This window comes from Cavia porcellus, unplaced genomic scaffold, assembly GCF_034190915.1.
Source record: "Cavia porcellus strain 051 isolate PalLab524CR breed Dunkin Hartley unplaced genomic scaffold, mCavPor4.1 scaffold_6, whole genome shotgun sequence".
In the NCBI taxonomy this organism is placed as follows: Eukaryota; Metazoa; Chordata; class Mammalia; order Rodentia; family Caviidae; genus Cavia; species Cavia porcellus.
Window position 1 is genome coordinate 89,817,218 of NW_026947489.1, and position 11,441 is coordinate 89,828,658.

Sequence of the window (11,441 nt, forward strand, 5' to 3'; positions counted from 1 at the left end):
AGTCTCCAAACGAAGCCCAATCTTCCACTCTAGGCTTCTGCACTCTCTGTTCTGGGATCTTGACCCTGGTCACCTTTAGTTACCCGCTGTGCCCCTGGAAGGCCCCCGCACCTGTGTGAAAGCCTTGGCCGTGGCCCTGAGCTCCTCTAACCTCCCAGCCCTGCAGCTCCGGGTCGAGTGACACCCGCTTCAGACACCCTCCTGCCTCTGCGAAGGGCTCAGGGGTTCTTAGGCTGTCGCAGACACTGGTCGCCCACGTGTCCACTCCCGGTGAGAACTTGAGCCCCACGGAGAGGGCATCTGTGAGTCTGGGCCCTCACACCCCAGGCACCCAGCACAGGGCTGGCACAGCTCTGTGTGACACTTGGATGGGGGGACCCAGAAGATCATCCGGGTGCTGGGACTGTGGGGGCGCGAGGAGTCCTAGAATTTACTTTCAGTTTTTTATCTTTTAGGGATTTAGTTTTGTGTTTTTTCTTTTGGTTTGTTTTGAAGCAGTATCTCACTGTGTAGTTCAGGCTAGCTTCGACTTCACTTTGTGTAGCCCAGGCTGGACTTAACTCATGGCGACCCTCCTGCCTCAGCCTCCCGGGTGCTGGCATTACAGGCGTGCGCCACCCCGCCCAGCCCTAGGAGTCCCAGACTTTAGGATCAGAGAACATCAGTTTGAAGCGACCTCAGCGGCCATGGAAAAATCCACTTTTTGATTTACAAATAAGATCCCTATGTAAAGAGTCACTGGCTGGAGGTGGTTGGGCGGGGTGGCGTGGGGGAGCCGAGGAGTGACGCGAGGTGACGACAGAAAGGAATATTAGCGTGGGTGGGCGCTTCCTCCTGGGCACCGCGAACCCTGCCCGGCAGGTGGCGGTCGGACCTCGGGTCTCGCCGCTGTCTACAGTGACCACTAGATGGCGCCCGCCGCCCAGGAAAGGCTGGCCCGGGTCCTTCGCCGAGTTCCTGCCCTCGAGCCAGCCAGCCACGCGGCAGCGCCGCTGCAGCGGCCACTGGGTACCTGGGCTCTGGGGGAACAGCTCGCCCCAACAGGGACCGGTGCTTGGTGCCAGCGACAGGGCGGCCTGCGAGCCTGGGCCTGGAAGGATCCGGCGCCGCCCTTTCTTCCTTCACCTCTTCACCCCTCAACCCCCACCAGGCAGGGGACTCTGTCCGTCTCCCACCGAGCCCCCACTCAGCCTAAGCCAGGAGTGCCGGTTATGGAGACTCGTTTAGTCACTCAACAAACAAACACCGCTTAACATTGTCCTAGGTGCATGGAAAGTAGAGGTGAATCGGAGGAGGGGGCAGTCGCTGCTTTGCCATCGTGCTATGGGGAATAGATGTGAACCCCACATTACCAAACAGTAGCTTAATGGCTCGTGGGAGCTCCTAAAATTGTAGTTTTAGTCCACTTCTAGAACTCCGAATTTCCAGAGCGCAGAGGAAGGGAGCTTAGAAATTATCCTAAAATTACCCGCCACTAGCCCGCTCTCCATTCATTGGCTTTCCTCGGGAGCCAGGGCTGCAGGGGCAGGGGAGCCGAGGAGCAGCTGAAGTTGAATGGGCCGGAGAAGGGGCTTGGCCGGCGCTGTCCCTTCCCGGAGGGGTGCCCGGGGTGATCCAGGCCAGGCCCCAGGCCTTCCCCTGCCATCCTGGGGGCGGCGCCCGCCCGCCCAGTGCCCTCCCTGCCCCCGCGCCGCGGGCTCTCGGGGCGCCCTCTTGGCAGCAGAACAGAGGGCACCGGAGCGGGTGGCAACTCGCCCCGCCACGGGCTCGCAGCGGCGGGCGATAGGCGCTGGGGGGACGCGCAGATAGACAGACAGATAGCGCGGCCCTCGCGCCCCCGCCCCCACCTTTCCCACGCGGCGGCCGCCCCAGGGCGCAGGCCTGGCGCTCACCGGCTCCTGTCCCTGGACGCAGGCGGCGATCCCGTCCCCGCCAGTCACCGCTCTCGTGCTGCAGGCCCTGGCCTGAGACAGGGACGCGGAGCCCCTTACACGCTTCCCTGGCGGGCCGGGTCCCCAGGAGCCCCCTCCCCGGGGGCCCGAGAGGCGCTGAGTGGGCGGGGGCGCTGTAGAGCCGAGAATGACCACCAGGTGGAGCGCTGGCACTGCGTGTCTTCGGGCTCGGCTTGGCTAGGCAGGGCCAGGGGACAGGAGAATGAGGGGCGGGGGGCAAGCTAGGAAGCGAGGCTGGGAGAGGCTCCCCCACTTTTCGAAGACAAGGCAAGGAGCAGAAGTGGGATGGAAAGAAGAAACGCCAGGCATTGGGAACAGCCAGGATGACTTGGGAGCTGCGTTTTGTGGGCCAGCATAACACGGAGCTGGGGTCCCCGGGAAGGGGAGCCCTTTCGTCAGGGCTTTCTGGACGGAGCATCTTGGCTCCCAGCAACGGGGACTGCGGAGTAACTGAGCCATCTCTGCACACCTGCACGTCACACCTGCCGGGGTCCCCACAGCCTGAGCCCCCACCGCACCCACGGCCACACTTTCTCACACGCATGCACACATGCACTCCTGCATCTGCTCTGTGGGCTGCTGACACGGGAAATCACCACGTCACACACCGAGGCATCCCCAGGCCGCGCTGCCCCATTCTGCACCGAATCTGCCCTCAGACTACTGCAGTTAGGCTCACCCTACGTCCTGCACAACCTCCTGGGGACCCCAGGTTCCTGGCTCTCCCCCTCAGCCACAGCCACTCCCAGAACTGTGCACCCACAGTTTTGAAAGTAGCTCTGGGCCGAGCTCCCCTCGGTCCCTAAATCCACCGGGTTCTCCACGGTATAGGATCCTCCCAGGGCCACTTTAGGACTTTTGTAAACCTAAAGTGCTTTTGCCTAGTGAGTCCCTAACTTTTAAAAAAACGTTTTATGGTTGCCATTACTGTAAAGATACTACGGGTATTATAATCAAACATTTTCTCCAATCTAGAAATTCTTTTCCTATTGATTTGGAGAGATTGAGATATTTTCATGAACGCTGGGCCCTTACCACTTTTGCCTGTCATTAGCATCCCTGTCTCTGTCTCTGTCTCTATCTCTGTTTCTGTCTATCTCTGTCTCTGTCTCTCTGTCTCTGTCTCTCTCTCTCTCTCTCTCTCTCTCTCTCTCTCTCTCTCTCTCAGACACACACATACACACAGACATTGACACTCACACTTTGGGCCACCTCTTGCCACAAACCCCCCCTAAGGGAAAATTCTCGTCTTTCTCCATCTCGCCTAGTTTCACCCCCAGCCAAGACGACAAGAGTTCGGACAGACAGACAGACAGATCCCGGGAGATCTGCCATCACCCCCACCTCTCATTCGGAGGAGTTATCCAGAGCTATAGGAGAAACTAAGCGTGCGTGCGTGTGCGTGTGTGCGCGCGCGCGCGTGTCTGCCTGCGTTTTGGGTAACAACAAAGGGGGGGCGCGAAGGCGCCCGAGCGTGTTTTGCCTGGAAGGCAGCACTCGCAGCCAATCAGCGCGCGGGCGCCTCCCTCCGCCGCTCCAACATTGAGTCTATAACCGGCTGGCCGGGCGGAGCTGGCTGCATTTGTGGCTTGGGACGTGAAGCGACCGCCCGACGACGACGCCGCCGCCGGCCGGCGATGGTCTAGGCGCCCTCGGCCGCCCCCTCCCCGTGCGCGAGCCCCGCTCCTCCCTCCCTCCCGCGCCCCCGTCCTCGCCGGGCCAGCCCGGGGGTGCGCTGCGGCGCCCGCCAGCATGAGCGGCTCCTTCGACCGCAAGCTCAGCAGCATCCTGACGGACATCTCCAGCTCGCTCAGCTGCCATGCGGGCTCCAAGGACTCGCCCACGCTGCCCGAGTCCTCGGTCACCGACCTGGGCTACTACAGCGCGCCGCAGCACGACTACTACTCGGGCCAGCCGTACGGGCAGACGGTGAACCCCTACAGCTACCACCACCAGTTCAACCTCAACGGGCTCGCGGGCGCGGGCGCCTACTCGCCCAAGTCGGAGTACACCTACGGGGCCTCCTACCGGCAGTACGGCGCCTACCGCGAGCAGCCGCTGCCGGCCCAGGACCCAGGTGAGGCCGGGCGCCGGGGCGCGCGGGCCGGCTCGGTTCCGGCGCCGAGACCGGCGGGGACTGGAAGGCGAGTCTGGGGAGGCTCCGGGGCAAGAATGTCCTGCCCGGGTCGGAGGGTGGCCAGGTGACCCCGGCGGGGACAGGCAGGCGACCTTCCCTCGCTGAGAGCGTCCCCGGCGCGGTCGGTCGCACGGTGCGCCCCGGGCGGGCTCGGGCTAGAATCCGGGGGAGCAGTGGGCTCCGGCCTGTGGGGAGCCCCGGGATCGCGGGGATCTCGCGTGCACCCCACTCGGGCGCTCCCTCGGGGACCTGGGGCGTCAGGACAGTGGCGGGGAACGCGGACAGGGGAGACCTGGAGGAGCGAGCGAAGTTAGGGAGAAGTGGAGAGAGAAAGTGAGGAGAAAAGTACAGACAGCAAGAGAGAAATGGGGGAAAGACAGAGATAAAGGAGGGGAGAGAACAGAGAAAAGAAGAGCAGGGAGGGAAGGAGGCAGACACAAAAGGAGGAGAGAAAAGGAAAGAAAAAAAGGAGAAAGATAAAACTGAGGGAGAGAAGGGAGCGAGAAAGAAAAGAGAAAGGAAAGTATCCCTGCAACTTTTCTGAAAATCTAAAACTACTCTAAAATAGGGAGGCAGGGTTGGGGGCTGGGGAGAGGCAGCCCCACCCCGTACGGTGGGACCCGCCTGAGCCGGCGACCCAGGGCGTCGGGGCGCAGCGCTGCGGTCCTCGCCGCCCGGAGGCTCAGGGCCGGGACTGGGAGCGCTGCGTCGTGGGCGGCCACCCGGCCGGCTCTGTCTCCGCGGCTCCCTCCTGGGCGCGGGCCCGGGCGAGGCGGAAGGCGGGAAGGGGCGCCGCTGGGGTCGCAGGCCGAGGCTGAACAGCCCCCCACCATGCGTCCCCTGCAGTGTCGGTGAAGGAGGAGCCGGAAGCCGAGGTGCGCATGGTGAACGGGAAGCCCAAGAAGGTCCGAAAGCCGCGCACCATTTACTCCAGCTACCAGCTGGCCGCCCTGCAGCGCCGCTTCCAGAAAGCCCAGTACCTGGCGCTGCCCGAGCGCGCCGAGCTGGCCGCACAGCTGGGCCTCACGCAGACACAGGTTGGTACCGGCCGGAGAGGGCTGGAGGGCAGGGGGACCGCTGGGAGCGCGCAGGACCTTAGGGTACCCCAGGCTCAGCTGAGCCTGACTGGCTCGGTAAGGGCCCTGCTGGCTCCGGGAACCCTCGCCTGTAGGATAAAAGGACTTCACATCTCAGACTCTGTAGCGAGGTCCTGCTTTAGCATATGTGTGTGTGTGTGTGAGTGCGCACGCATGTGTGTGTGTGTTACACGCAGTTGTGATCCTGTGCAATGGTGTATGTCTGGTGGAGAGAGAAGCTGCATCCTCAAATCCCCGGGTCCCAGGACCTCCAGCTGTGCGATTGGAGCCACTGGAGTCCACATTGTGCTTTTCACCAGGCTAAGTGTGTGTGCGCAAGAGTGTACCCGGGCATGGATACAGGTGTGCATGTGCATTGGCTTGCACATCAGGGTCTGTGTGCACATGAAGATGCTCTCCTAAGGAGTGTGGCCCTTCAGGGGTCACTGTGTGCAAAGATGGAGGATGTACCCCGTGAGCACAGGAGTACAGAAACACATGCTGGACACCCGGTTCTCGCTTGGCGCCCGAGTGCTCAGCCCTGCTTCTGCTGGGGTCAGGGCAGGGAGCCCCACTGTCACTCTCAGCAGCCTGTCCCCTACTCTGGGGAGGAGTGGGGATGCCTGGCTGGCTGCAGGTGTTGGCAGGCAGACCGCGGTTGTGGGGCCCTGTCCGTGGGGAAACTGGGTCACCTGGTAAGGAGCTGATTCATTGTTTGTGCCAGTCATGGGGTGGGGAGCGGCAGGGGGAGGGGGAGATACCCCAGGGGAAATTTGGGGAACCGTGGCTCACCTGCTCCTGAGTCCCCAGGTCTCCTCCATTACCGAGCCTGAACCCAAGAGAACCCGGTGCCTGAATGCGTGTGTGCGTGGGTGCACACGCTGTTTATCTGGGTGGATCTGTGTATGTGTGCAGCTGCGGAGCCTGGCATCTGTGAGTGGAGCTGGAGTGGGTATGTGGCCCGGCCTGGAGATGTGGGTGTGGGTGTGTGTGCTTGTGTACTCGCATCCCTCTGTCTGTGGTATCTCACATGAGTGAAATGCCGCAGGCTGCCACGTCCACCTGGCACACTGTCCTGCAGTGATCTGTATCCAGCCAGCCTGGTCTACTGCATGCTTGCTGTAGACTGCGCTGTTCTGTTTTCAAATGTCCTACCTCACTTGGGCCTCATAATGACAGGGAGGCCAGACCTGAGAGGTTAAGCAACATGCCCAAGATCACTCTCAGCGAGGGGCAGAGCAGAACTGGACCAGGCCGTGGAATGCTCCTGGTCTCGGTTCTAGACAGGTAGAAAGAAAGGGCTGCTGGCCTGGGAGTAAGGAAGCCTGGGTCTCACCTGGTTTTCACTGGGTGACATGAGGGGCTGGCCGGGCCTGATGTACACTGGCTTCGCCTGCAGGGCGTCTGTCTGCATCCTGAGTGCTAACCGGCTGCCCCTTTTCACCTCCTGCCCAGGTGAAAATCTGGTTCCAGAACCGCCGGTCCAAGTTCAAGAAGCTGTACAAGAACGGGGAGGTGCCCCTGGAACACAGTCCCAACAACAGCGACTCCATGGCCTGCAACTCCCCGCCGTCGCCAGCCCTCTGGGACACCTCCTCGCACTCCACACCGGCCCCTGCCCGCAGCCAGCTGCCCCCGCCGCTCCCGTACAGTGCCTCCCCCAGCTACCTGGACGACCCCACCAACTCCTGGTACCATGCACAGAACCTGAGCGGGCCCCACTTACAGCAGCAGCCACCACAGCCCGCCACCCTGCACCACGCCTCCCCGGGACCCCCACCTAACCCCGGAGCCGTGTACTGAGCCCTGCCTGGCCTGTGCCCCCCCACGAAGGACCTGGGACCAGGCGGAAGAGCCTCCGTCCAAGCGACACTCAGGAATCACCGAGGAGCACAGGGGAAAGGCCAGCTTTCTCCCTCCCCTGTCCCTTCTCCAGGGACCCAAGCATTTCCAGATGAGATTGGCACAGACCGAGAATGTCCCCTGAAGCTCCCTCTCCCTACTTAACACTGGGGTGCCCCTCCAGATGTGGGCGCAGTCACCCCAGGGGGAGCTGGACTAGCTTTAACAATTCAACACCTTCAAGCTCCTCTGCCCGGAGACCAGGGGACAGGGACATGGAACGTTCGGAAGCTGAGCCTGGGCTGGGGCGCCAGGCACGATGGATCCTGACCCCTGCCACGCCGGGCCCTCTTCAGCAGCCTGGGGCCTCTCCTTCCTGCGGGGCCCTCCTGCCAAAAAGACATTGGACAGCACGACTGGGACTCAGGGTGGGGACCTGCCCACCACCCGGCCTGCACTTGTAGCCCTCATCCCAGATTTGAGGGTTAAACCAAAGAAACCACCCCACGTGAGGGAATCTTTTACTATCTGGGAGCCTTTGGGGGAAGAATCACAGGAACCATCACCCCTTCCCCCTCCTCCCAGAGGGCATCTCCCATGTTTCTCCTAAGGACCCTGTTTCTTCCTCCTCCATGTACAGGACTTTGCACAACCTTGGTTTTAAAAGCTGTTGAAAAATAAGAAAGCAAAGGGCATTGTGACCAGCTAGGACCAAATCTTCCCTCGGGGTGGGCAGCTCTGTCCACCTCTGCCTCTCAACCTCTCCTCCTCCTCCTCATCCTCCTCCTCCTCATCCTCCTCATCCTCCTCCTCCTCCTCTTCTTCTTCCTCTTTCTCCTCCAACAAGTTGGCAGGTTGGGTGCCAAACCCCAAATCTCCACAGAGACATGCCAGGCGAGACAAACCCCCAGACACCCCCTTTCCCGCGGCCTCAGAAGGAGGTTGCTCCGCTGAGCTGGAGCGGGTGAGTGTGGTGCTGGGGGGGAGGGCAGGGCTGTGACCCAGTGCCTTAGGGGTGAGGGCTGGCTGCCAGGAGGGCTGGCCCAGGCGTCCCCCCAGAGCTAACCCGTCTCCACCCCTGATGTGGTGAAACAGGGAAGACGAGGAGGTAAAGACTGTAGCTATATATATAGAGTAAGTATTTTTTTTTAAGAGCAACAGAGAGAAGCGGCCTCCTCCCTCCTGTGGCTTCCTATTTATGTGACCTTTTTTCTCCTGGATGGATCGCCCTGTGCGTGGAGAAGAGAGTGATGTGGGCTCTGGCTGGATTTGGGTTTTGTGGGAGGTGTAGGAGTGAGGAGAGATGGGGTGGGTCTCCAGGTCCCACCCTGGGGGGACGGAACGAAGCCAGCTCCCACCCATCCTGGCCTTCTCGATTCTGCTTTCTTACTGGACCCGTCTTTATATATAATGTTAATAAAAAAGAAGAAAAGAACCACTGTGCTCTTTGAACAGAGGCTGGTGGCAGCAGCTCCTGGCAGGGGGAGGGGTGGGGTCTGAGACTCTAGGGGCTCCTGGCTGGGGAAGACAGGGCCCGAGGGAGACCTCCCTGCTGGGCTGTGCTGGATGCTGGGCTGGGCTTGGCCGCAGGTGGCGGGCGTCCCCCTGGCCCGTGGCAGCCCCACTTTGGACTTGGGCAGGGCTGGGCGGCTGTGGCCTCCCTGACTCCTCTCTGCTCTGGGCGGCGGCAGTGTGGCGTCCTCTGTCAGCCAGCTGCCCTCTGCCACCACCGCTGCCAGGTCACCCCGGGGCTGCTCTTTGATCCTGAGCTCACACGCAGACATGCTTGCACACGCGTGTACCCCCCCATCTCCACACCCAGGCACTCCTGGCCCCTCGCCTCCTGTCTGTGCCTCCCTGCTTGGGGTGAGGGTGGGGCCTCAGGCAGGGGAAACCCCCGCTGCTCCCACAGCTGGTGGGGTGGCCAGGCTGGGAGAAGAGGCAAAGTGTGGGTGGGGTGGGATCTGTTACCAGATCAGAGAACGCTCACATCCCTCCTCCAGCTCCAAGTGCAACCCCCAGGGGAGAGCTGAACTGGGGACAAGGGAGGCCCATGTCTAGATGCCAGCGGGGACACGGCACTGGCACACACTCGGGAGACAGTGACAGGTCTCCATCATCAGGCATGCAGGAGCTGCCACTCGGGGCCAGCAGGGTGTCATCTGCAGGGACCTCCTGGGACAGACACAGCTGAGACGTGGTAGCATCACACAGGTGGAACAGGCAAAGCTGTGACCCTCCGGGAAATTCAGGACCCCAACACGCATGCACACAAAGGCACACACACACACACACACACACACACACACACACACGTACATGCGGAGGCACAGTGAGCTCCCTGTCATGGAAAATCTTGTTTGGAGAATCAGCAACACCACCCAGCAGCCAAAGTGACCCAGCTCAGCTTGGAACCTCCCAGCCAGGCCCTCAGTGTCCTCATCTGTCAAATGGGAATAACAGTCCCCACCCTGCTGGTCTCTGGGGATCTCAGGAGGCACACAGCCCAGTAAGGATGAGAAGACAAGGACCTCAGGAGCACCGAGGGGATTTGGTGGACAGTTTCCCCCAGGCAGGGCACGCACGTGGAGGCCAGGTTCTCCTGGCAGGAATCCCCCAGCCCTCTCCTTGCCTCTGCCCCCCCAATGCCTGCCGCCCCCCACCCCCTGCCCCGGGAAAGCGGAAGGGAGGAGGCCTCGGCCCACGGACGCCCCAGAGCTGGCAAGGGTTAAGGTGGCAGCTGCCAGGCGGGGCTGCGCTGAGCAGTTTGGTTTGAGGGCTGCGTGCAGCAGGAGCGGGAGGCGGCAGCCGGGCAGACTCGCCGGAGACACTGCATTTTATTAGGGCTGGGCTGCCAGCAAGGGAGGGAGAGGGAAAAAGGGCAGAAAGAGAGAGGAAGGAAGGAGGAGGCTGGGCAGGCAGCAGGCAGGCAGGATGCAAGGGTGTGTAAGCTCCTAATTCCTCCCTGCTCTGTCGGGCTGGCTTAACTGCCCCGGTGACCTTCCCAGGGGTCAGCCCCACCCCTGACCTCCCCTTCCTCCTCTGCACCAGTGTGCTGAGGGGACAGGGACTTGGGTGGGGGCTGGCTAGCGTGCCAGGGTGAGGTGACTCAGCCCATCTTCTGGGGTGGGGGCTCCTTGAGGGTACCATGACAACGTTTGGGAAGAAAGGGGTAGGCTGGGGAACCCCAGGCTGTCCCGAGGTCGCTGTTCTCCAAGTCCTAGTGACATCTTGGCTGGCATTTGCTAATCTGTGCCTCTGCCAGGTACTCTGCATGCAATTCTTACACAACAACTTGGCAGGTGAGTGTGATGAGCCCACTTCTCAGACGAGAAAACTGCGGTTGCAGAAGTAGAGGCCATGCTTAGTGTGCCCGTGGCCCTGGGTTCGAAGTCCACCACAAAGTAAAAAAGAAAGAAAGGAAGGAAAGAAAAAACAGAGAGGCTCAGTACCTGCCAAGGTCACCAAATGCAACATGACAATGTGGGATTTGAACCCAGGTCTTGAACAGAAGGCAGGTGCTTTGAATTGTGGGCTTTTCTGCATCAGTTTCCCAAGATGTCTGGGGCAGAGGTCAGAGCTAAACCCCCATAGCTCCGCCCCTCCTCCCTGGGTTCTTCCTGGGAAGGAGACCTGGAGAGGAGGTGGGAACGTCTTCGGTAAAGCTCCACACTGGGGTCAGGAATATGACCTGGGTTTGAATCCCCCTCCAGCCCTCTGCTGGCTGTGTGACTTAGGGCACGTCTCTTAATCTGTCTAAACTTCAGCCTCCTGATCTGCAGTGTACCTGCCTGGCTGTCCTGCTACCTGGCTGCACCTGTTACACCTCTAGGTAAACTCAGGAACAAGTCAGCTGGACCAGGTGGCATCGATGTGCCTGGGAGGCTGAGGCAGGAGGATCCCAAATTCAAGCCCAGCCTGGGCAACTTATCAGTTTAATAAGAACTTGTCTCAAAATGGGAAATAAGAAGAGGGATGACGGCGCGGCTCAGCGTGAGGCCAGCATTTATGGAGCACTTGCTATCTGCCAGGCACAGATGGCCAAAGCCTGGGAAGGGAAAGCTGGATGCTCCAGCGTCAGAAGAGGTGGCATCTACATCATGTCATGGAAGATGTGTGGGTCCACAGGCAAATATGAGGGTCCAGGGAACAGCCTCCCTGGAGACCTCATCTGGAGAGTGACCACCACGCCTCTCTGGGGCTCCACACACCAGGCCAGTGCTGCAGGGAGGACAGGAATAGACCCAGCGGGTACTTAGAGGCTTCCTTGGGCACTGAGCTCCCAGAACGGTCATGGTCAAAGTGCCCAGCACCTCAGGGGTGCCCCCTCCCCGCTTCCCTGACCTCTGGGCTTGGGAAACAGAGCCCTTGGTCTCTCTGGGAGAAGACAGCCTCTAACTCTATCTAGGTTCTTTCCTAGGGGACCCTGGAGAC

General features: G+C 61.0%; 1 protein-coding gene across 1 annotated transcript; it reads left to right on the plus strand.

The window, feature by feature from the left end:
• Nucleotides 1–3,546: 3,546 nt before the first annotated feature.
• Nucleotides 3,547–8,442, plus strand: Dlx3 (distal-less homeobox 3). The gene is made up of 3 exons (XM_003466874.4): nucleotides 3,547–4,029; nucleotides 4,936–5,126; nucleotides 6,621–8,442. The coding sequence occupies exons 1-3, from the start codon at nucleotides 3,705–3,707 to the stop codon at nucleotides 6,966–6,968; spliced, it is 864 nt and encodes a 287-aa protein (XP_003466922.2). The 5' UTR covers nucleotides 3,547–3,704; the 3' UTR covers nucleotides 6,969–8,442.
• Nucleotides 8,443–11,441: the final 2,999 nt, after the last annotated feature.